The 25164-nt window shown below is 35.0% G+C and overlaps 1 protein-coding gene across 9 annotated transcripts in view; it reads left to right on the top strand.

The window, feature by feature from the left end:
- CENPF (centromere protein F) overlaps positions 1 to 24064 on the top strand; it is a 42282-nt gene extending 18218 nt beyond the window's left edge. For 2 of the 9 annotated variants that reach the window (XM_026102336.2, XM_026102335.2), the window contains exons 10-20: positions 1938 to 2060; positions 5883 to 6018; positions 6382 to 9872; positions 11043 to 13346; positions 13906 to 14058; positions 15115 to 15291; positions 16058 to 16219; positions 17836 to 17998; positions 18776 to 19252; positions 20645 to 20832; positions 23345 to 24064. In XM_026102336.2, the coding sequence (XP_025958121.2) occupies positions 1938 to 2060; positions 5883 to 6018; positions 6382 to 9872; positions 11043 to 13346; positions 13906 to 14058; positions 15115 to 15291; positions 16058 to 16219; positions 17836 to 17998; positions 18776 to 19252; positions 20645 to 20832; positions 23345 to 23551 (7581 nt within the window). In that variant the 3' untranslated portion in view covers positions 23552 to 24064. Of the gene's footprint in view, positions 1 to 1937; positions 2061 to 5882; positions 6019 to 6381; positions 9873 to 11042; positions 13347 to 13905; positions 14059 to 15114; positions 15292 to 16057; positions 16220 to 17620; positions 17673 to 17835; positions 17999 to 18775; positions 19253 to 20644; positions 20833 to 23344 lie in introns of those variants that run through there. The other 7 variants (XM_026102338.2, XM_026102340.2, XM_026102337.2 and 4 more) reach the window with 7 other exon arrangements.
- The last annotated feature ends 1100 nt before the right edge of the window (positions 24065 to 25164 follow it).

Raw genomic sequence — 25164 nt, forward strand, 5'->3', positions numbered from 1 at the left:
ATTTAATTATTATCTGCTTTATGTAAAATCAATGTGGGGACTTGCATTAATGTTTTGTACAGTTTGTATTAACTGTTTTGTTTTTGCCATTTCTCACTGAATTACTATGTATTTAGATGTGAATTACAGGGCATAAAAGCATTGGGCCTAGTCCACTTCCCACAGGGAAGGAAATATAAATGCAGAACAGTGTAACTAAAATAAATCTGTTGGAAGAGTGAGGAGTAGCTATGGTTGATCACAGGAGACACTTTACACAGAAAGCCTGGAGAGGCTGGGAGCCAGTGGTGGAAGGACAGATAGCAATTACCTGCCTCAAATTATAACCTGCTACTTGCTAGGAAGGTAGAAAGTGTCTTTCATAGACAGCTCTGGAAAATCATACTTCAAGGAGTAAAGGCGGCTGAGGAGGAAAATCCATCTCGGAGACCTTACAGTAGGGCTGACTCTGCTAGCAGAGGTGCAGTTTGATGGTAGAGGTAAGCTGATCCAAAAAACAGCTGCCTATAGTAAGGACAGCCCCATTCCATAGCCTGTGGCCTTGTACTCCTGTTCCTTCCTTTGTAGCAACACTGCCACTCATATGATCCTGCAGAGAGCTGGTGAAGGAGCTAAAACAGAAAAAAAAATTAGTTATTTATGCACACACACACACCTGTATAAAAATATTGTATATGCACAAGCAGAAGAGTTTTGCATCAGTCTAACTGCCTGAACTGGCTTTCCACAAAATCAGAAGAGCAGCAGGGATTGTGTAATGGAGGACATGTGTATGAGGGAGGTCTTCCCCTGTTTTGCCAGGAGCTAGCCATTAGATGAGATTAGTTGTATCAACCATGTTTTGGGGGAAGCTGCAAAGCAGCACAAGCCTAAAGAGAAGATGACCAGAAAAGAGGAATGTGAAAAAGCCTCAAAAAATCTGAGAGCTATTATAAAGCAGCAGAGCTAATTGAATTCATAAACAGGGCCACAAGGTTTTGAACATTGCATTAAGAAGCCCCATTAGCAGGGAGCATTAGTATGATAATACCAAATTGTATGGCTTGATGAAAGAAGAAAAGTAAACAGGTGGCAGAAGAACCTGAAAACAGGCTGGATAATTAGCCTCATCAAAGTGCGCTTTTACCATTGTTCCAATTAAAGCATTGTTTCTCTACACAGCATTTTTTATTGAGAAATTGCTTTTTATTCTAATGATTAGGAATACTGAGCCTGTGCTGAAATAAAACAGAATTTCTAAAACGGACAACAGCTTTCTTGCAGGCTTGTTTTATTTTAACAGTTTAGCTGTGTGAATACCTTCAATCAAATGTTTTCAGTGAAGGTTTCTTTATATGCACATTCTTTTGCATGTGCTCACTTGAAGAAATTGATTTCATATAGAAAACAGGTGTCTTCTAGTTTTCTCTACAAGAAAGCTAATCTATTGCCTAATGATATCAGACTAGATATATATATTTTCTCTTTTGGGTTGATAATAGGATTTCCTTCCTGTTTAATCTGGAGAATTATAGAACTAGTTTGACAGAGCTAAAAGAGTATGTCAATGGAGCAATAGTTACAGGTATGATCTTTACTTTTGGATTCATGTATCTTACCAAAAAGGATATTATACTGCAAATCTCATTTATAACCTACAGATATTACTGTGTTGATGTAGCTAAAAGTTGGATGCATTAGTCCAAAATTTCAGACCATTAGTAGAAATGTATGTGTTGTTAGAGATACTGCTTTTCTCTTCAGAGATAGAAGAGAGGATAGGCAATAATAAGCTATTTTCTAAAAGACAGTACAGCAATTTTAGGTTCACGATGGGATAAAATAATTTGGTTTTCTTACATATTGTAATAGCATTTTGGAGTTGATGCACAGAAATTTAAAATGCAAAAAGAGGTATGTGACTGTGAATAAAATTTGAATTTTCAATATTCTTACAGGTAATGGCAGTGAAACAATGCTTGGAACATGATACCAATGATCTCACCCAGAAGCTGTGCAGAGCAGAGCAGGCTTTATTAGCAACCCAGGCTAAGGATACTGATTTGACAAGAAGCTTTGAGGTAAACAATTTAGAGGCCTAACTGATATAATTAATAACCTATATTGGCAATCTGTAAACACTAGTACCATCCAATATTTACTCAAATAATGAATATCCCCCACAAGTTGTCTTTAAACACTTTTAGGGACTATCTTAATAATATATCTTAGTTGTCACATGAAATAAGGTTTTCACTGACTTCATGTAGGCTAACACAGTTTGCAGAATTGGCTACAGGACTGGGATTCATTGTTGTAATGCTACTAATACAGTTCTAGTTCATATTGGACTTATCAAATATAGATTTTTATTTCAAGACATTTTTGCTTTTAGTCCTAAAATAAAAATACCTAAGTGCTTGTCTGGTTTTAAAAGAAAATTCTAGAACCATTGACTACTTTTTCAGTGCACATTGCCAAACTCAAAGATTTTATTCAGAGACTTACCATATCCTGGTTTTGAAAACTTTGCTTTTTTCTCAGAAGCAATACAGTCCAATAAATATATACCACTCTAAAAGCCTCCCACAAAATGAAGAAAAAATCAGATGTGTCTTTGGATACTGATATACTACCTCATATTCACTCATGGATAAATCTTTTCCACTTTAATGTCTCCTTTGTCTTCTCAGTTATATTTGTTTTGCGTTGGTAGCAATCAAATCAGCCCTGCTTGAAATCATTACAGTTACGTTACTAGAAAACCTCTCTCAATGAAACTTTTTTCCTTTATTTAGAAGCAGAGGTAGAAAAGAAAGAGGGCTCCATAGATATGGAAGCCATGTCACAGATTTTTTTTTTTTTTTTTTACTTAAAATGCTCTTACTTTACTTGTTGCCTGTTGGCATGGACGGATATAAAATAATCTGGTATAATTTCTGCCAATATAATTTAAACTAGCATAGTGTTTTTTGACCAGATCAGCACGTGTATTATTTGGCCACAATAATTTTGATTCAGAGCTAGCAGCCCTTGATACAGCTTTCATATACTCTAGCATATGAAAGTTTAGTCTCAGCAGCTACATATATACTGGTAAATTGCAGTGTCAGGGGACATTCGCAGGTATTTTAATGTGACCATTTATACTGTTAAATTGTTAGAATAGTACTGGGCTTTGGCCCAGCTGACTAGCACTCTTTCAAACAATTCCCAGGCACAGTTTGGGAGTTAGCATGAGCCTGGGACCATTCCCAGCAAGCAGTTTGGTTAAAGCCACCTGTTTTGGAAGATGGAAGATTTTAATGGTACAGATATGGGCTGTTCCATGCCACTTGGCCTCAGTGCCAGCTAATGGTCCTTGGCACATTTAATTTACTAAATAAATGTAACCAATGCCTTCCACCAATAAGGCTAATCCAGATAATTTTTGTTTTTTAAAATGTATCCCAAAGGAGGAAAGCCATATTTTTAACAACTTATATGTAATATAAAGAAAGTCTTAGCTAATAAATTCTACATTTTCTTATGTGTGGCTTGCCAGGTGTAGTCTATCTAGCTTCTGCACATTGTCAATGTAATCTTTCACATTTTTAGGCAAAAAGAGTGAGATATTATCAAATAGTGTGGGCTTATGCCTTTCTAGCTGTCATATTAGAGTAAGATTTGATTTGATATAGTTTTGTGAGATCCCACTGTCAGAGAGCATCCCATTGGTGGAGATACCTTTTTTTGCTGTAAATAGTTGGAAGTGCTTTATTTTCTTTATTTTATCTGTCAAAGTTGTTGCCATCTTACTAAGCTGTAATTATAGCCAGTTTTTTTCTTCTTGTTTGTCTTGGCCAGAGAGTTGGACAGCTGGTGACAGTGATGATGTGTTAGAACACAAGCAATAAATTTATAAAGAAGATGAATCTGGGGGAAATTGTGATATTTGAAGAAACTGCTACCAGTTTTCTCTCTATATTATGTCTCACATGTGATAAAATGTTGTGTATGTTAGCAGAGCTTAGATCCTGGCTTGCCTTCCCCAATATCATAAATGTATATGTTGCAAAAAATTGCATCTATTGCTTAGAAGTCTTGCAGATTTTGTTCACAGTAGGTTTTGTTTATAGTGAAAGAAAAGGATAGTGACGTTGGACATTTCCTTTACTAAAGGAAAATTGTTGTAGTCTTTTATCATAATGGTCTAACTACCCAGTGGAGAATAAAGTTGCTTTGCAGTGGTTAATTCACTGTTGCCTTCAGTCATTACAGTATGATAAGGTTGGTGTCCTAAAAAAGTCAGAAAACAGATAGACTTATGAGACATACTGGATATGTTTAGTGCAAGGACTTCTAAGGTTTCCAATGGTGGCATCTCAGTAGCTTAGCAATTCTGACATCTTAGTATATGGTAATTCATTTTGATGGTGCAAGTAAGTCCAATACTGCTCCTGGAAAAATGGTCAGTCTGGCCCCAAACTGCTCACAAACATATGGCTCATATGCTCCCTGAAGATTTTCTCCTCGATGATAGTACTGACTGTGTACGTAGGTTCTGGGGTTTGCCTTGGTTTGGCTTTTGCTTTTTTAAGGGATAATCACAGAATGCCTAAATTAAGTAAAACAATATACCAAGTAGAATCTGTAAGTGGATTTAAAACAAAGAGATTCTGTTCATGCTTTGGAAATGTGGAGATAGCTGGTTGTTATCAGATACTTAGTTTATTAAATTATGGGTTCATTTTTGCTGAATGCTGCTTGTTTGTAATCTTTGAATCTTTGTACCTTTCAGCTATTTAATTCCTTACATTTAGTTGTTTTTCTGTCTATAGGTCATTACAGATTTTCTGATGAACAGGCTTGTTTAGTTCATGTACTCGTATTGCATCTGCGTATGGTGCTTTAAATGCAGGAAGTTCAGCCACTTGTACTTCTTTGAAAAATGATTATGTATCAAGATTACTAGAAAACTTTGTTCCTTGGAACTTATACATTATGGAATGAATGGATTTTTGAAAATGTGTGTAGGGGAGGCTATGAGTAGAAGGAAAGGTAACTGTTAGTGACAGTGATGATTTTAATCATGTTCTCAGGGTGATTTATTTATGTCGCTGCAAAAGCAAGCCTGCCCTGCCAGCAAGCTTTTAATTTTTTTTCATCCAGACCTTTCCTTTTCTTGAACTTGGCTCCTGTGAACTGCTGCCCATCTGCTAGTAGTAAACGGATGAATAATTGACAGCCTGTTTCCAATTGGGCCATGCCAGTGCCATGCCATCTGTCTCTCCAAACTCCTGTGCTGGACGAAAGGATTAGTTTTCCTTAAAATAACTTTTATTTAACTTCCTAGATGTAATGTAGTTGCATAGTTTTTTCTGTTGTTGTTGTTGTTTTTAACTCAATTTATTTGGAAAAAATACTCTTAATGGTGAAATAACCCTCTGAAATAGTAAGCATTTCTAAATAAAACTTGACCAGTATTGCCACAAGGATGTTATTCTGTGGGAGGAAAGGTTCTTTCTACCCCAGTAGACAGGCAAAATTTGATCTGTTTCTTTGAGTTTCGATGCCATTTCAGAGATTCTTTTCCTTTGTGGCTTTGAGAAGGTAGCATAACTTCAACTCAGACATCCTAGGCTACATTCTGTCCTGTCTTGATCTGGTTGAGACACGTCATGTGGAGCTGTTTTCTCTGTGATATGCGAGGGAAATTATGTCAACTGGCAGTATCTCACAGACGCTGTCAGCTAGTTAAGAATAGTTCAGCTTGCGTTCTCAAGCAGTGTTTAGGAATCAAGCCCAGTTTCCCAGAGATGTAGTGAGACGTAGTGGAATATCTTTCTTTTGATTAAATGAACTGAATTCTTTGATCTCCTTGGAAATTCATTTGAAACATGGTCTTGTTTGGACTTTTTTAGGAATTGAAGAAGGAGAAAAACCTTCTTGACTGTCAATTTGAAAAAAAATTGCAAAAGATCCACCAACTTGAAGAAGAGCTAAAAACCATCAAGCAGTCTCTAAAGCAGAGCCAGAATTTTGCTGAAGAAATGAGAAGTGAGTTGCATATTTGAATTTAGAGAAAGGACTATTGTTGGACGGACTGGCTTGAAGTGCAGGCTTATATGAGACTGCAGAACTGAAAGTTAACAATGTCTATGAGTATCCAGTTTCTGACAGCCTCAGGTGTTTTTAAAAAAAAATTCATTTATACAGTGTAATAACTTGAGAATAATGCTTTGAAATATGATGAAAACTCAAAATAGTAAAAGTAAATGGTAACATTTCATCTAGAAAATTGTCAGTAGAATTGCCAAGATTGACTGTCTTTACTGCAGTTTCCCTAAAAGTAAATATTTTATATTTAGCTGCATCATTTATTTGAATAAATCAAACATTTAATGATGTTTTCTGTTACAGATAAGAATATATTTCAGGAAGCAGAATTAAAATTACTAGAAGAGAAATTTAAAAAGCAGGATAACTCCCTTTGTTTGGAGAAGCTGAAGTTAGCTTTAGCTGACATGGAAAAGCAGCAAGCTTCTGCTCAAGACCTGCTCAAGGAAAAAGAAAATTATATTAAAGAACAAAAGTGTAAAATAAGTAAAATGGAGGAAGAATCAGGAGCTTTTCAGAAGATCCTTGGATTCAAGGAGAGAGAATGTGAAGAATTAAAAAAGGAGTCTACTGCTTTTTCTCAATGGAAAAATGAAAGTGATCTTCTTCTAAATAAACTTAAGTCTGAAAAGGAAGGCATGCTGACTCATATTAATGACTTGGAGGGTTCCCTCCAAAGTGAGCAAATCAAAAATAATGAACATAGTGAGAAACTCAAAATAATGGAAACTGAAAAAGAAAGGAATAGTATAGAGATTAAAGAACTTAGAGACATGCTAGAACGTAAAAGTGCACAATTAGAAGCACAGGAAAACGCATATGATGAACTTCAACAGAAAGCAGAATTTTCTGATAAAAACTACCTGAAAGAAATAGAAATTATGTCCTGTAAAATATTTCAGCTCACCAACCAAGTTGGTGAACTAGAAGAAAAGTTGCAATTAGCAGCAAGTGAAGGACTGCAAAGGGATCAGTGTTACCATGATCTACTTGGTGAACATGAGAAAATCTGTTGTCTTGTAAAAGCAAAGGGTACTTCAGAAATGACGGAAGATGGAGGAGTTCTTCTACAAAACAATCAGGATAAAACTGTTTTAGATGATAAACAACTCACAGTGAATAACTCCATCACTGAGGATCACAGATGTGCAAAAGCTGTTCTAGGAATAGAAAAAAACAAGGATCTGACCATCTTACAAGATCAGGTGTCTTCTCTTGAAATTTCATTGGTGGCTCAAAAGCAGCTGAATTCAGAACAAAAGAAGCAGTATGAAGACTTACTGCAAATCAAGGATGAAACAGAAAAAAGGTTAGTTAATGTGGAAAAAATGCATGAAAGCTTTGTGACAGAAACTAAACAGCATATTAGTAATTTGCAGGTGGATATTTCAGCACGTCAGGATTTTGTTGAAAAAACATTAGCTATTCTTGAGGAAAAGGATGTGCAACTGCAAACATTGAATGAAAAATTAGAGAATGGGCAAGCAGAGATTCAGGATTTAAAGATCAATAACAAATTGCTTGAGGATTCAGTAAGACAGCTAAAGCTCATGTCTGAAACATGGAGGTCAGAGAAAAAAGACATGTCTTCAATGATTTGCACGTATAAAAAAGAAATTGAGGAACTTACTGAAGAAAATTCAACCCTTAGGGATTTAAGCAGAGCTTTAGAGCAAGAACAAATAACTTTACTTGAAGCAAATAAGAATATTTCTAATAGTATAAAGGAAAAAGAAGAAATCATTTCTGAAATGTCTAGAAAACATAGAGAGGAAAGAGAATGTATTGAAGCAAGATCTGAAGAAACTGAAAAGGAGCTTACTGTTCTGCAAGCAAAGTACAAATTGATGGAAGAAAAAAATGTGAACATGATGTGCGTTTTAAGAGAGCAGACAAATGAATTTGAGGAGAAGAAAGCAGAATTAGAACAAGGGAAACAGGTATTTAGTGAGAATAAAGACATCTTATGTAAACTAATAGCCTCAGAAGAAAAAAAAAAGCATTTGATTCAAGAACTTCATCAACTACAGTCAGAATTTTCCCATATCCAAAATGTACCTTCTGTTGAACTTGACTGTTTAAGACAGGAAATATTAAATGTCAGGGCAAAACAGAATAAAATGCAAAAGCAATATGATACCTTATTTCAAGAGAAGGAGCAATTGGTCATGGGACTAGAAAGGAAAAGTGAACCTGTAACGTGTGACTTCAGTTATGAAAGGAGACTCAATTCCGAACAGTTGAGGAAGCCCATGGAAGAAAAGGACACTCTGCTAAATAAATACCAATTTAAACTTGAGCTTCTTCAAATGGACTTTGAGGACAGAGAACTTTCTGTAGAAAACTACAGGGTACAAGTGATGCAGTTGGAGACTGCTTTAAAAACAATGGAAGTAGAACTTGAGAAAAGTGAGAGGGAAAAAGACAGAATGCAGCAAGAACTCTTGTCTGTTAAAGAATTGGAAACTTCAGATTCTCAGCTTACAGGGTTAGATGAAGATGGCCACTCATTGGAGTATAATTATGGTACTGTTACCCAGAATTATGATAGAAAAGGAATGAATGAAAGTTATTCATTGGTCTTCCCTGATTTGACCTCAGGAGAAAATTATCATGACCAGCTGGCATCATCTTTGCAGGTAACAATAAACAAACTGAATGAGCTGGAGAAAATGTGTGAAAGATTGCAGACTGAAAACCTAGTATTAACCTCTGTATTTAATGACTCAAAAACTGATGGCATCACAGTTATTAATAAAATGGCTGAAGAGGAAGAGAAAATAATGAATGCAGATAAAAATTTAAAAGACGAAAAAGCCATTTTTCCTGATGAACTTATGGATCAGAGTGATAATAGTGATAGGGGAATATATTTTAATAATAAGAAAGCACCCTTCATATTTAAAGAATGCAGTACTGGACACAGTTCTGACTATGAAGACCTAAAATTGTCCAGCAAAGAAGTTAAAATGCACTTTGCTGAAATAAAAGAGAAGTTTTTCTCTTTACGGAATGAGCATAAAGTATTATATGAACAACACTGCACTATGAGCTCAAAAATAACTGAACTACAGTCTTGTATTAAAACACTGAAGGCAGAAAATTCTTCATTGTCAACAAGTCTGAGCAATGTTAATATAGATTCAGTGAGAATGCCACTATCTTCTAGACAAAAGGATGAACAGTTGGAATTAGTCGAACTTAAGTCTACTATTTCTTTTTCAGATCTTTGTGAAAGCCTCTCTTTTATAGAGTTAAGTCAGGCTGATAATTCTTTTAACAGCAGTACATACAAATGGCCAGAGGAAATTAATCAGTTGAATAGTTCAGAAGAAATAATTCCAGAAGGTACAGGAAAAGTTTTAGTGGAAGATCCTTGTAATGATCCGACACTGGCCTCTGCTAAAGAGCAAAAGACCATTACCCCTAGAAAATCTAACCTCGAGAGTAGAGTTGAAGAACTTCAAATGCTGTGTCAGACATATGAGAAGTCCATCAAGGTGCTTGAAGACCAATTTCGCCTTCAGGAAGATAGGAAAAAGGAAGAAATACAGGAGCTGAAACAAATTAAACTTTCTGAAAGAAAAGAAATAGATCATCTCAAACAGCGAAATATATCTGACAAGGAAGAATGGCAGCAGAAAGTGAGTAACCTGAGTATGGAAATGGAGTGCAAACTGGCAGCAGAGAGGAAACAATCTGAAAATCTGTCTTTGGAGCTAGAAGCAGCAAGAATCCAACTACAAGTCCTTGATTTGAGTTCTCGTTCACTGCTGTGCACTGATATTGAAACTGTAAGTAATTGCTCTCATGCAAATCAGTTTTATGTTAACTATTTGCTCTATAGTAAAGCCAAACATGAATATTACGCATTTGAAATGAATTTTTGTTGAAACTGCATCACACATAAGCAGTGTAGTTCTTTAGAGAGAGAAAAAATCCCATCCTTGATTTCTGTCCTATGCATCATAGGGAGCATTAGAAATAGCAAATGATGAGAGGGAAAAAAAAAAAAAAAAAAAAAAAAAACAGGCATGGCCTGCCAGAGTCATGTAATGTTCTTTTCTGCTTGTAAGAGTTCTAGTTTTGGCCATTAGATCTTCTGCAAGTGGCTTCCAGCGTGATGTCAACAGAGACTCGGAAATGATAATTTAACATAGCTCTCAGTCATAGCAACCAAAGCTCTCCATTTTGGCTGACTCTGCAGCACTGAGAAACTGCTCCTTGCAGAGAAGAAAACCTTTCACGTATATGTGTTGCTCAGGATTCACTTACAGTATCCACATGTTGCTCAGGATTCACTTACAGTATCCACGTGTTGCTCAGGATTCACTTACAGTATCCACACTGATACATAGTACTTTTTTTTTTTAAAGTAGTTCCTTATGTTACATAGCTGTAGCTTTTTCGAGATTAAGTATCCAATACAGATCATTCAGTTCCTGCCTTCAGTCCTAGTCTTTTTTGGAGATTTAGGTTTCTGAGTCATTCATTTTTATTGTCTCAGATGACAGCATGAGGCAGCACTAAGTGTAAGTCCAGCTCTCACAGACAGTGGTAATTGAAAAAGGGATTCTTTGAGGATTTGGGCTTGTCTCCCTTGAAGGTTCTCTGATGTCTAATAAGAGCTGAGCAGTAAACATTTCCCTCATCAGTGATAATAGCAGTTTGTCACTTTGTCACAGGGACAGCTATTTTCCCAAAATTTGGAGGCATGTGATATCTTTGCACTCGGTCTTTCAGTAAATTTGACTGAAATTTCTCCCCAGTATCTTTAAAACTTTTTGGGCAAAGATGCATGCATGCATAAATAACATAAATTATTTCCATTAGAAAGCAGATTACAAAGTTGAGAGTCCATTTATTTTGCATAAAAAGAGGAGCTTTACTGCTTTGAAAAAATCTTTTAATTCTCATTTTTTTGTTTGTGTTTTTTGTTATTTACTGATTCTTAACCATTGCAGAACACTCAACAAGAAAACAACAGCTTTTATGAGTTTGGAGTGCCTACTGGAAACACAGCACAGAAAAATGGCAAACCTGAACTAAGCCCCTGTGAGAAACTGGCTATAGGAGTGAAATCTGTGTGTAAAAATGTAACTGAGACCATTGAAGGAAGATTACTAGAAGACTGTACTGAGAAGTTGTGTGGAGAACAAGACTGTAGAAACATGTCAGAAGAAATCACTGACTCTTCGGACCGTGTCGGTGTATTATCATTTTCCAGCAGTAATAGTTATGTGAGTGTAGGGGATTTTTTTGAAAATCAAATAAGCACTGAAACTCTTCAGGAAGAAACAAAACAGCAAACTGCTGAAAATCTGAATTTGATCTGTGAGACAGAGGAAAGCAGTAAAAATGTTGATTTATTAATGAAAGTCAAGGAATCAAACTTGCAGTTGGACTTTCAGCATACACAGTTAACTCCTAAGAGTTCAGCTTTTGCAGAACTAGAAGAAACTGCGGTAGTGCTTAAAAAAATAAACTGTGACATAAAAGAAAAACTGGATCCAGTTTCTGTCAATAAGCAGCAATTATCTCTTAGAGTAATGTCTTTAGAAAAAGAATTTGACAGCGTAAAGTCTGAGCTGGAAATATATAAAGTTAGATTGTCTAATGTAACAGAAACAGAGACACTAGATGATGTAGAAATGACCAACAAAGACTGGCATGAACGATTTATTGAAGCTGAAAATGAACTGAAGAGGACAAAATCTGATAAAGGAAATATTGAAAACCGTGCCTTGTCCATAGAGAATGATTTTGAAATGCTTCAGACAAAATATCAGCAGTTAGAAAGGGACAGAGAAGCTAAACTGCAAACTATTTGTAGCCTTCAAGAGCACCTTGTTGCAGTCACAACTGAGAGAAATCATATTGGTCAAGAACTAAATACTTTGTCTGAAAATAAAAAAGAATTGCATAAAATGTATCAGAAACTACAAGAGAAATTAAAAGACCTAGAGTCAGATAAAATGAATTGTACTGAATTCATTAGAAGGTTAGAGGATGAAGTGATGACAAAAACAAATCTGTTAGAGATTGTAAAATCTGATGTAAATCAGTTATCAAATGAAAAAGATCATCTGCAAAAGTTGCAAAATTTGGAAACGGATGTAGAGTCTTTCACCTTAGAAAGAGAAGAGTTCCAAAACCAAGCAGCAGATTTGAACAAGGAAAAAGAACTGGTTGCAAGAGAATCTGAAATAATGCAGAGTAAATTAAGTGCTTTAGAAATGGAAAATTCCAAGCTCTCCAAATCTTTGGAATGCTTGTTAATTGAAAAAGGCGAACTTGCTGCCAGATTAAACTCAGCACAGAAAGAAGTACATCAAATGAGACAAGGAATTGAGAAGCTGAAAGTAAAAATTGAATCTGATGAGAAGAAAAAATGTCATGTTGCTGAAAAGCTGAGAGAAAGTGAAAGGAAAGCTGATTCTCTTCTGGACAAAATTGAGAAGCTTGAAAGAGAATTGCAGATGTCAGAAGAAAATCTAGAAGATGCATTTGTTCAATCAGAGACTGCCAAAGCAGAAGCAGAAACATTAAAAATTGAGATGGAAGAGATGGCTGAAAAGTTAAAATGTTTAGAATTAGAAACTGATGTCCTCAGCTCACAAAAAGAGTGTTTGGCTAAAGATTTAAAGGAAAAGCAAGAAAGAATCCTTGAACTAGAGTCTTCAAATTTGGCTACAGTAAAAATGTTAGAAGAAAAGGAGGAAGAAAAGATGCAAATCAAGGGTGAGCTTGAAAATGCTGTAATATTGCTGAAATCTGAACTCAAAGATATAAGTGAAAAATTAGAATTTTCCTGCAAGGAGCAAGCAGTTGCTAGAGCAAAAGAAAAAGACTTAATGAATCAGGTTGCTCATCTTGAACAAGATAGAACAATATTATTACAACAATGCCAGGAAATAAAAAGTGAAAATATCAAATTGGATCTTTCAAAGGAAATACTTGTTGAACAATTTATGGATTGTAAGCAAAAACTGGATGAAAAGATTCAAGAAAATGATGCTCTTCAAAAGCAAGTGAAAGATACAGAGCAGCTTTCTGTGCAGCTGACACATATGGAACATGAGCATGAATGTTGGCACCAGGAAAAAAAAGCGCTGCAGAATTTGATCACTGAATTGAAGCTGAAGGTGAAACGTTTTTCTGATAATGAAACTTTTCAGGATATCCTGAATACTCTAAAAATATCTTATAAAGACCTTGAAAAGGAACTGGAATCTACACTTTCTGAAAAGTCCACTTTGTGTAAAAAGGTAATACCCTTTCCATTGTTGTAAAGTTCCCTTTTTAGGAGTGAGGATAAAATGTCCTCTGGGCTTACCACTTCCTTAATAAATTGTATCTTAAAATAACTTTAATCTGAGATCTTTACAATAAGTATCCTATTTTTAGAACACTATTTTCAGTGCAATTAAGAGTTCATTGCAAAGTTACAGAGCTGGAAAGCACTCACAAGGATGTTTTGTGTAGGATGAATGGAAAGGTTGCTTGAAAGTAGGGATAAAACTTTACGTAATAGAGTATAGTGCAGAATACCTTTCTCTTTCCTAGAGAAGAAAAGGAGGAAAGACAAACTAGTAACTAGAGAATGAGCTTTTATATTAAGAAGAAGCAGTTAGGGAGCTCAACAGGAAGTGAAATAGCAATTGAACACTGCCATGAGAAAGTAGCATTAATCTGTTGTGGCCCTTGGTTGTGCTTGGACCAGTTATCAGAATAAGATAACCCAGCTTAAAATCTGCATGTTACTTATAAAATTCTTTAGAGGTCACACATTTTTTAAAAAAATAATTATGGAAAATTTAATTTCAGGTAAATGGATTGACTGAAAGTTGTACTGAGTTGGAAGTCAAACTAAGTAATACTGAACAGAAGATTTCCGAATTACAGGAAGAATTTACCATGGAAAGGAACAAGCTTGCTGAACAAATACAACTTCTTCAAGAACAGTCAGAAAACAACAAAGTTAGTTACTGCATGAGTAATAGATATTTCTGTGTTCAAGGCCAGATTCTCAACTATTGTAAATGTGTGGAGGTCAACAGAGCTGTACTAATGTGCAGTATCTGAGGTTCTCACTTCCAAGTTTCACAAAATTTAATATTCTGTCTGAGATAGAATGATGATTAGTAAATCCTTTTTTCCTCTTAGCGTCTACTGAAATGCTGATTTCTTGAGGAGTAGAGGCTGCAGCTCCTCTAGAAAGCTTTTAGTGACAAGAGTTCTTTGCTGCAGGTATTCCATCATCATACTGAGGATACTGGATAAAAATGTAACATTTCTCAAGTTCTTTTTAAAAAGTAAAATTTCAGGGAAAAGTCAAAGAAAAAAAATTATGACTATTTTTAAGTTGTTTATATTTAGTTCTCAAAGGTTGTCTTACCATCTAGGTGTCTTGTTTATTTGTGTAAAATACTACATTTGTATCAGTTTAAGTGGGCTTCTTACCTACTAATGTTACTTACAAAAATTTACAACCATGTCTTTGTTTCTGTTGCAGCATTGAGGATTTTGAGTGGGAAAAGAAGCAAGATTTCTGCAACTTTCAGAAATTCTATACGGATTTCTTTTTTTTTTTTTTGCCCAGCTATCCAAAATGTACAGTCATAAAAGTGGATAGAAATGAAAATGCTTAGAAAGTTTCGTCATCATTAAGATTGTAAGAGAGGTGACTCTTAATCTCTGAAATCACTCTCAGAGGAAACAAACATACATTCAGAAAGATAAATTTTGGTTTTAGCAATGTGGTATGGTTTAACAGTGTTGGCAGGCTTACACTCATCATATCCCTCACATTGAAATGTTTATTTTTAGAAGACCCATGTTTGCATCCTGTCCTGCTTTTTTGTGTTCAGCTGCGATTATGGTCTATTTACCCACTGTTAAATACCATTTTTCTTACAGAGTTGTTTTTTTGCATTCAAAGATATTTCAGATGTAAAGTCAAGCAGTTTAATAGGTAAACTAATTCTCTGTTTATAAAATTTTAAATACCAAAGAATGTGCTGTCTCTCTTCATAGATTCAGCTGCATCTGACTATGTCAGAAAAAAATGAACTAAGTAAGAGTTTGGGGATGGTTCAGAAAGAGTTACAAGAAAAAGAGAGTGAAATGATAAGAGAAATATCAGAATATCAAGACAAACTTCATCAAGCAGAGAAAGATCACCAGGCTGCTCTGACAGAAGTAAACCGAAAGGTAAATCAGACAATGGGATGAATGGTGCTGTGCATCTCTTCCACCTCAATTTTTAATGTTTGTGTATTTTACAAAACTTTTGCAGATAAAATTGCAAAGGAAAATATCTTTGGTATCAGTATTTCCAAAATGTAAACACTGAATTATGAAATAAATTCATCTTTTACTATTTGCTATATGGAAAAGGTGAATTTACCACAGAACTTGGTCAGTGTTAAGTACATATAGTTTTACTAGGACTATACACATGAAGAAGGGAGAGCAACAGTATGTTTCAATAGGCAGTTTCCTAGTCAAGGAAAAGGCTAGTTAAGTGGGAATGGTGAGGAAAGATTAACCGCTAAAGAATATAAGATCAAATATGTTCGAAATGCATTTGCTTCAGCCAGGCTGTATATAAAGAGCCATAATCTGCTACAGAAAAGTTGTATGCCTCTATGAATATGTACTGGAACCAGAAGGACACAGATAAGCAATTTGCTATAATTGTATCTTAATAATTTTCATTATTTAAAGTGTATTTAAAAGCAAGTTATAGTAAAATATAAGGGCTTTCTAATGGTAGAACTCTTAGAAGCAATGTTCTTGTACACAAAATGTATACTTAAGGTTAACTTAAGGTTATACTTAAGTTACTCCTCAAAGCATATCAAGCAAATTTGCTATGGAATTCCTGTAGGCAGTAATATGATCTTAAGTATATCTTCAAAATATAATTGTGTCCCTTTTTAGTATCACAGTAGTTAGGCACATTTTCTTTCTCTAGAAGGAAGTAGAAATTCAGACTTGTCAAGATAAAATGAATTCATTGGAGCACTTTATCAGTTCACAAAAATTGGAAATTGAGCATTTGAAGTCAAATAAAGAGGAATTAAATAATTTTCTTAAAGAAGCTAATCAGACCTTAGGAGAACTCCAAAAAATTAAGGTAAGAAAAATTCCTACAAGTATTGCTAATTACATCAGATACAAGGTACAGTGCAGCAAAATAAATGCAGGATTGGGAACCAGTGCTCCAAAGCTTTGGTTTGACTTTGCATTGGCTTTTATTTCACTGATGAAAACGTAGAGCATACAGAAAACCCTGTTACTATTGATCTACATTAGAAAAATTCTGTTATGCATGCTATGACCAAGATCGCCTATAATTGGTTTATGTGATACTAAACACAGTAGCCTAGTGTCTACACTGAATATTGCAACTTCATTACAATGTCGTTAGAATGCACTCAAAGTGACTTTGCCGTGCCTGTATTTTCTTTTTGTAAATTACTTTGAAGATCAAAGATATCATGTTCTGTCTCTAGCATTAGTCTTGATACTTTGCTTTTGATTCTCGAGAGTTTATAAATTCCATCTTATGTAGAATTCTCCTCAAAATTATTAACTAGTGCAATTCTCTATTTGTCAAAAGTATTCTCACTAATAGAATATGAGCTTTGCATACTGTGAACAACTGATAGCTCAGAACAACTTAGGTGTGCTCTAGCAGCAGAGGGAAAGTTTAACTGTCCATGTAACTGAATTTCTGTTTATTAATTTTCTCTACATTTTTCTCATCTACATTTTTTTGTCCTGCATCTGTCTGTGATTGATTGCTAGCTCCAGTTCTGTGCTCTCGCTTTGGGGATAAGTGCTTCACCAGAAGCACTCTTGAAGAAACGTGATAGTTTCAATATATCGTCAAGTAAACTTTGAATTGCAATACATTCTCCTGGCACATCTGAAGTTTTTTTATTCCAGCATGCTCTACATTGTGGTATTATATTATTCTGTATAATATCAACAGTCCCATGATGTGTGCCAGGATGTGTGCCAGGGACAGAACACAGTACCTGTTGTACTGCAGATGCAGAACGCAGGGCTTCCAGCTGTGCTTGCCATGTGGTATTTGCACACAGGTTGGCACCAAACCTGGTGAGCAGGGAGCAGCCCAGAATAGTGGCAGTGGATAGAAAGGAGTGATCTGCTGCTGCTCAGAAGAGTATTTTTATGCTGCAGTTTAGAGTTCAGAGCAGGCCTGGGTTGCCTCTGTGATACTAGAATTCATTAGGGACATAAGGACTAGTGAATCTCAGACTGTGAGAGAATACTTTAAAACTTAGAGTACCGCTTTGAAATTTGTTGTCTGGAAAGCAATGCTTTCTTATGCCATGTCAACAAAGTGGTAGCAAGTGAAAGAGACTGCTGTTTCAGACCTCAGAGCACTCTCATGGGTAGGATGCTAATTTTGACATCAGTAATCTGAACATTCATAATTTGCTGTCTGTAACTGTAGGGAATAACAGTCTCCCTATTGATATTTGAATTCTTGTTTTTCTCTACTAAGTTAATCAACATGTATATACCTTTCTAGGAAGATGACTTCAATGCTCCTCCAGGTAAGAAGCTGCTAAAATTAAGTTGTACAGAAACAAGCAAATGAGTATACATTACAACTGTGGTCTACAACTAATATTGCATAACAGAGTTCCATTAGACAGTGTAATGCTTAGACAGAAGAATTACGTTTCCAGTGTTATAACTGCATCTTTGATTTTGTAGGCTGACAATATTAACAGTATAGTTGAACTAAAGAAAGAAAATGAATTTGCTCGTAGTAAAGTGCAGCTGTGGATGAAATCTTGTAAACAGATGGAAGAGGAAAAGGAAATGTTGCAGAAACAAATAGTGGAACGTGATGAGCTATTAAAGAAGAAAAATCTAAGTATGTCAAAGTATAATAAAAAATGTAATTGAATCTTGATTCAGTTACAGAGGTTGTCACTGTAACTGAATCTTAGTGCTTTCTTAAGAATATATTAATTTGTAAAAAGAAATTTTTCCCTAAAATGTACATTTGTGTATCCAGCTCTAAAACAGAGGGGAGAGATTCTTAACTGGTATAAAAATGTACAACTACAAATATGTGTCAGTCAGACCTTTTGAGAATGTAATGCCACTTCTTTCTTCTTAAATATCAGAGGCAGCTCTAGGTTGTCAATATATATATTTTAATGTTACATCTTTGTGGCTAAAAGTGACTTCAGGAAGAAGTGGAATTTTTTATAATAACAAATGTTTATGTACTTTTTTTGTCACGTTCCCTCAAGATCTGTGTGACTCATGCTTTGCTGTTTCTTTTGTGAGTCATCTCATGAGACAAAATGCACTGTCCAGGAGGTCTGTTAATATATTGTAAAATATACTTAAAGATCCAAAGTTGAGCATTCAGAATTTTAAAAATGACAGAGAAAACGTTTGCCTGTGCGCTGGTCAATGACTCTTTCCAAATTTTGTATGTTTGTATCCTATTTAGTAAATATATTATTATAGGTAACATACTACTGATTTTGTTTTACATTACCAGTTATTTATTTATTATGGTTGCACAGTTATAGAACATATAATTAATTAACAGTTGTTTGATCTTTGCATTATAAATTCCTGTATATACATCTTCTTTTAAGTAACTTATACGAGTAATGATAACTTTGCTTTAAAGGTGCTGATGAGAATGCCATTACAGAAGAAACTAGGCTGAAACTGGAAGAATTACAGGAATCTGTAGAAGTGAAAACCAGAGAGGCAGATGAGAACTTGGAGAAATACTGCTCTCTAATTGTTAAATATTATAAGCTAGAAGAAGCAAATGAGATGTTAAAAACACAAGTCACTTTGTTGAGTGGTCAGCTGAAACAGCCAACAAGTGATGCTGTGAGCGCTCCTTTGCTGAATTCAGATAACTCAGTAACAGTTAATGATCAATCAGTCAAGGGGATGAAGTCAGATGAAGATACTACTAAGCTTTCAAGTAAAAGGCAGAGATGTGGAGACACCAGGAAAGCTAATGGAGAACCAAGATCCCCTATGCCAGAGGCTTTATCAAAAAAGAAAAGGAAGGATGATCTCTATCAAAATTTGCTCGTGCAGGAGAACATGGACTATGCGCTAGCTGGACTTCCAGAAGTGGTGAAAAAAGGTATTTATAATTTTTTATAAAGGAGAATGTTTTCTGAGCATGGATTTTTTTTTCTTGTTTTGTTTTGCCAGATTAGTTTTACTCTGGGTCAGTTTTTGACTATGCAAACATTTGTGGTGACAAAGATGGGAGCAGGCAGTAGGAGTGAGCGCACTCCCCTCTTTCCACGGTAGTGCTAGTTTATGCCAATTTAGTGTATGCCAATTTAGTGTTTGTGGAACGGTGCTGGTAGTCTTTTGTGATACATTTACATTGGTTTAGTAAGTATCATTTTGCAAAGATTCAAATGGTATTGGCAGTAAAAACTTTGTAGTTTCTTGTGATGTATGCATTAAACACTAAAGCACATGATAAGTACCAGCAACAAAGTTGGTTGCTAGATCAAGACTTGCTGTAGTCATTTAAAAATATTCTTTGAACTAGTAATTGAAACTTAAAGGAGAACAGCTATGGAGTAGATTTACTCTTAAAAAGTCAAAAGATAGGAATACTAAAAGACCATGCTGTGATGGAGTCACATTTGTTCATCTCCTAGTCCTTGAGTTTCTTCAATATTATTCCTTACTAGTTCAAAGAGGATGTTAATAGTATATTCACATCTTCATGAAAGTTTAGTTTCATTCTGCTATTAATGCAGTGAAATTAGGTAGCCTGGTATTCCAAGTAAAGATTCACTGAAGCAAGAAGTTATTGAGGAGGTTGCACAAATCAGGACTTGAACAATATACTGTATGTTCAAATGCCCATTAAGTGACTCTTTGTAATAAATACAATTGCAATTATTCAGGGACCAGACGTGGAGGTACTGAATCTCCTCAACTTTAATGATCATTCCCAGAAGTCAGGATTTTTTAGCATACATATTATTCGCATTTCCTGTTCTTGTCACCGCTAAATCTTTTCTGGAAATTTATCTATTCTGAGGACTTATTTGCTAGTTAATGTTTGAGATCTAGGCTGCATATAGAGATAATAGAATCTAAACCAGTTAGTATACTTCTACACAGAGAAAAATAAGAAAAATCAAAAATATCATATAACAGAATTGTGTTCTGATTGAATGCTAGTAAAAAAGTAGATATGTTTTTAAACAGAAATTATTCTCCAGATAGTTGTGTACCTTTAAAGAAAAAAAAAACCAAACTTTTATTTGAAAAACTTTGGTATATAATTACTATTGTACTCTATCATCTTTGAGCATGCATATGAATTTTGAAATACACAAGATATGCACAATAATCTTTTTGATTCATTTTCTTCAATAAATTATTTTAATCAGCTATTTTTAATCCCTGTTTTGGGGGGGGGGGGGGGAAGAGAGAAGACATATGCTTATTTGAGAAACGGTGTAATTTAATGAGCTGTTTTTAATAGAAGCTGTTTATTTTTCAGGGTTTGCTGATATTCCTGCCGAAAAGGTTAGCCCTTATATTTTATGTAGAACAACCCTAAATGTAAGGACAGATTTTCGTCTGCCTTCCCAAAGCGAGAAATTGTCTTTGCCTACACAAGATGTAAAAAAATCAGATTATCTTGGTGAGCTCTCTCATTCAACAGCTGGTGGCAGCAAATCACAAAAGGTGACTTTTAAAAAATTTATCTGTGTATGAAAACCATAAGGAAATGTACTATATGATTCATCTTGCCAAGTAGGTTTGAGGATATATCATCATTCTTTAAATTTCTCAGAAGTATAGTGAAGATGAGATCATAAATACTGAATAACTAAAAATAGCAGAGGTCTGGATTATACTAGAAACCTACAAATTGTTCCTGTGATGTAATCTGTGACTTCACAGTGTAACCCATTTGGAAATGTAAATGAAATACAGGTATATTTTAAAATTTAGGTAATTGATATTAAAGAGCAGATATTCTTTATACTGTAGTTTCTTAGGTTTCAGAAGTGGTAAAAAGCAAAAAAGCAACCTCTGGAAATCAGAGTTGAGGCTAAAAGTTTTCTACTAACAACTTTTTTTGGAATTCCAGATTCTAAATGTTTACATTTATAGATATTTGAGAGGCTGTTGAACATCTAAATTGGGAACATTTAGATGGTGAAGGAACTAGACTTTAATGTTACTGGTTACCAAATTTTGAGGCTAAAATAAAATAAATATATCAAACAAATAATATAAATAAAATACTGCTGAATTAGGTCTTGAAGGCTGATTTTTATTTAAAAAGGTTGGTTAAGGAAGCTTGTGTTAACTTTGCAAGTGTTTTCAGTCACATGACACACTGCTGAATATTTCACAGTACATCAGAACAAGACATTCTTTCTAAGCCAATGCAAATACTTCCCAGGCTATAGAAAACTTCTCCAACTTCAGGATAGAAATAAAGCTTTTGTTGTCTGATATCTTTTCGAAAGTTTTTATCCACATTGTTTCAAGCTGTACAATATGAATTTGAGAGTGTTTATCATATATTGATACCTCTTTACATGAGGGTTGCCAGTGGTTGCCACTTTGCCAGGTTACCCAAAAGCATTCCATTGGTGATCAGGGTAGTCTACCACAGAGCCAAAAGAGAAGCCATTAAGTAATGGAGAGTAACAGAGTACTAATTCTGTTGTTTTGAGTATTAATGAAGTATTTTGGGTTAGCACATGGAGTATGCTCTTGACTGTCAACAAGATCCACATAGTTTCATGGATTTATAGATTCTGAGGCCAGACAGCACGATTTAATGACCGGTTGGATCACAGCTTATTATTTTTGAGATACAGCATTAGGAAATCCGTATTTTTAAAGTGATATTGAATCCACTACATCCATGCATGTTGCTTCAAGGGTTAATTAATTACCCCAACTTGTCAAAATTTGCTGCTTCTTACAGACAGTGATTGGAGGTCTGTGTTTTATTATTGTTTCATTAAGTGGTGCCTATAAATTTTATTTACACTCATTTATATAAGTTTTGCTGTAACTTTAGAAACAAATAGAGTATGTTGCTTGTAAAGAAACTGGGTCGTGGAAAAAGGAAGCCTTAGCCCCATAAAGTTACTATGTAACCATCTGCCAGCATGCAGGCTTATTGTAGGCTCCCAGTGACCATAGTCAAGGTTACAGCAGATAACAAGTAGTCAGTAATACATTGTTTTTAATACAACTGGGGGAGAGATTTCCCAAATAGTTTTTCTCTTTGCCTGAGCTTGTATTGTCTAGGCCTAAGAACAGGCTACTCCTTACCTTCAAATATAAACTGTAGTCACTGAAGGAGAATATAGTAGAAATAAAGGTTTCAGAGCTTTTTTTTTTCCCCCCAGCTGTAAACATGCAGAAGTCTTCAGTTCCAGGAATTTGTACCCTTCTTCTCTTTTGGACATTACTAAATATGACTGTTTGTTTTATTTCTAGAAGATGTACATCTGACAGTCTTTGGAGGAACTGTTTATAGTATTGTTTCATCGTTTGTTGAAACCATCAAAAATGTTGTTTCATGCTTTATATTAAAACAGTATATTGTGTGTCTTATTTTAAAAGTAAAATAAGCTTTGCTTCCTCCTCTTCCCTGACAGCTACTTGTATGCACTTCATTTAAGACAGCCAGTTTCAAACTGTTGAACATTTTTTAAGATGTTTAAAATGTGCCCTCTGTCATTTTCATATGCAAATTTATTCTCTTTCGTATGTGATCTGTAGAATTTAAATTGAGTGCTTTGACTGCGCATCATTTAAAATGTGAAAGCAGTGGCTTCTGTCCAGTTGTCAGCAAAAAAGTGAGAACTATGTTTTATGTTTGCAAAATATGTACAGGGCATTTCATTATGAAGTAGCAAAATTAAACGCAGATCTCAATATGCAATACCTAATATATTAGTAAGCAGACTAAGAGTACTGTCTGTTCTTGGTTTAGCTTTTTCCTGCTCCTAGCTAATAGCTTGCCAACTGTGTAGCATATATTCGATCTTATTCTGTGCCCAACACTGTATTGTACAGTCAAAGCGATAAATGTCTTCAAAATCCTTTGTTTTTAATTTTTGCAAATTCACAATGCTAAGTCTTTTGCAGTGAGTCTTTTGACCTACTGCAGAAAGCTAACAAGGTTTTGCATTACCAGGTAACCAATAGGATGTTTGTGTTACAGGTAAATGATGAGCAGCAGTCACCAGGAGGAACAGTTCTTCCACTAATGAAGTCCACTTCAAGATCACCGCTTTGCACATATAAGCAATGCACAAAAAATGTTTCTGATAATACTAGTGAGAGTCATATGGTGCACAAAGCCAAAAATTCCCTAAATGCACAAACACTACCTGAGCAACATGAACAGGAAAACTGTAAGGTGCAGTAAATGTGTGTGGACTTAACCTCAACCCAAAATAACTGAAGGTCAAAAACTGGTTTGTCAAATAAATATCAAAACTATAGTGGGCACCATTTTCTCTAATCAAATGATTAACAAAGTATTAGTTCTGCAAATCTTCTTGAATGTTTACTGATCACTAAAACTTGTGGAATGATACTTAAGGAACAGTTAAGTAATATAATTAATTTTCTGTAGAATTTTCTGTAAATAATTCTTCAAAAACATGTTGAAAAATTGAACCAGGAGAAAAAGTAAACTACATATTGCATTGTTGCCATACCTTCTGTGTACAGATACTCCATTACATTTCCAACATAAATGATTCTCAGTTTGCCGCACAAAAGATGATCTACAGATGGAAAATGAAATCTACTTGTATATCTGTAAAAAATAATATTAAGCGAACACTGTTGAATGATAGAAACCAACTTTATCTGAAACTGTAAAAACAAATATATAACCAGATATAAATTGCATCCAGTGTATAGGTATAGTGCACTCTGTCTTGGTGTCCTTTTTTTTCCCCAGATGGAATAATATTGTGCAAAGAGGGAGGAGACCTGGTCCATATAAATCCAGAGATGACCACTTTTTTCCCTGAAACTAAGCATCTGTCAATCCATCTCTTGGTACTTCCTGGTATGCACTCCCTTTGGGCATAGCTTAAGGTCTTAAAACTTTAATCTTTACCTCTTCAAAATGGCCCTTGGTGAGCTAGTAATCCCCAGCAAGCTGAGGCTGGCAACCAGGGTACCTGGCTGGAAAGTATACCATAACGACAAACAGTGCCAGCTCTATCAATAATGGCTTTTTGTTGATTCTCTACAGGAAGTCTTCTCCTTCATCCTGACAATTCTTGGCCTCAAACTTGACACTTTATATGAAATTCATTGCAGATAACTGACTTACAACTGATACAACAAGAGTGAGTATGTTAGAGAAATGGTCAGGTGTCAAGAAAATTCTGGGTATGAAGTCTCGAATTAGGGTTTTTCTTGGATGAAAAGAGGCTATTTGAGATCCCAAAAGAAAGTAGGGATAGCAATGACTCACCTGGAAATAGCATCTAAAATTATGGTATCATCAGTATAAATAAATAACTCTGTCTAGTTCATGACTGTGCACTTGAATTTAGGATGATTCATTACAAATAAGCTCACCATGACAAGCTTGTACATGTTCATTTAAAAGGTCTAACTGGGCTTGCTTAGTGGCCCAGAGATATTCTATGTGAGAGAAAAGGGTTACATCAACTAAATTAGCTGTTATCCAACTGAATAGAAACTACTTTTCCAATAATTCATATGGCTCATGCTTGCCTACCCCAGCCAGGTATTGGAAAGATCAAGCAATATTTATTATTTTCAGTTACTTGTATGTACTGTAGTACTGTCTAATCTTAGTTTTTGGCATACCAGTTAATAAAGATAAGATATTCAAGAAATCTTGAATTACTTAGGTTAATACCTAAATGACTTGAAAATGAGGCTTAGTATTCTAAATCTTGTTGCAAACCAGTGAGACTTTGGGTCACAATTCATTTAGGTTTCTGAAAGCTGTATCTAAAACTTAATTTCCAACCTATCTGTAAATCAAGT

Source organism: Dromaius novaehollandiae, chromosome 3, assembly GCF_036370855.1.
Source record: "Dromaius novaehollandiae isolate bDroNov1 chromosome 3, bDroNov1.hap1, whole genome shotgun sequence".
In the NCBI taxonomy this organism is placed as follows: Eukaryota; Metazoa; Chordata; class Aves; order Casuariiformes; family Dromaiidae; genus Dromaius; species Dromaius novaehollandiae.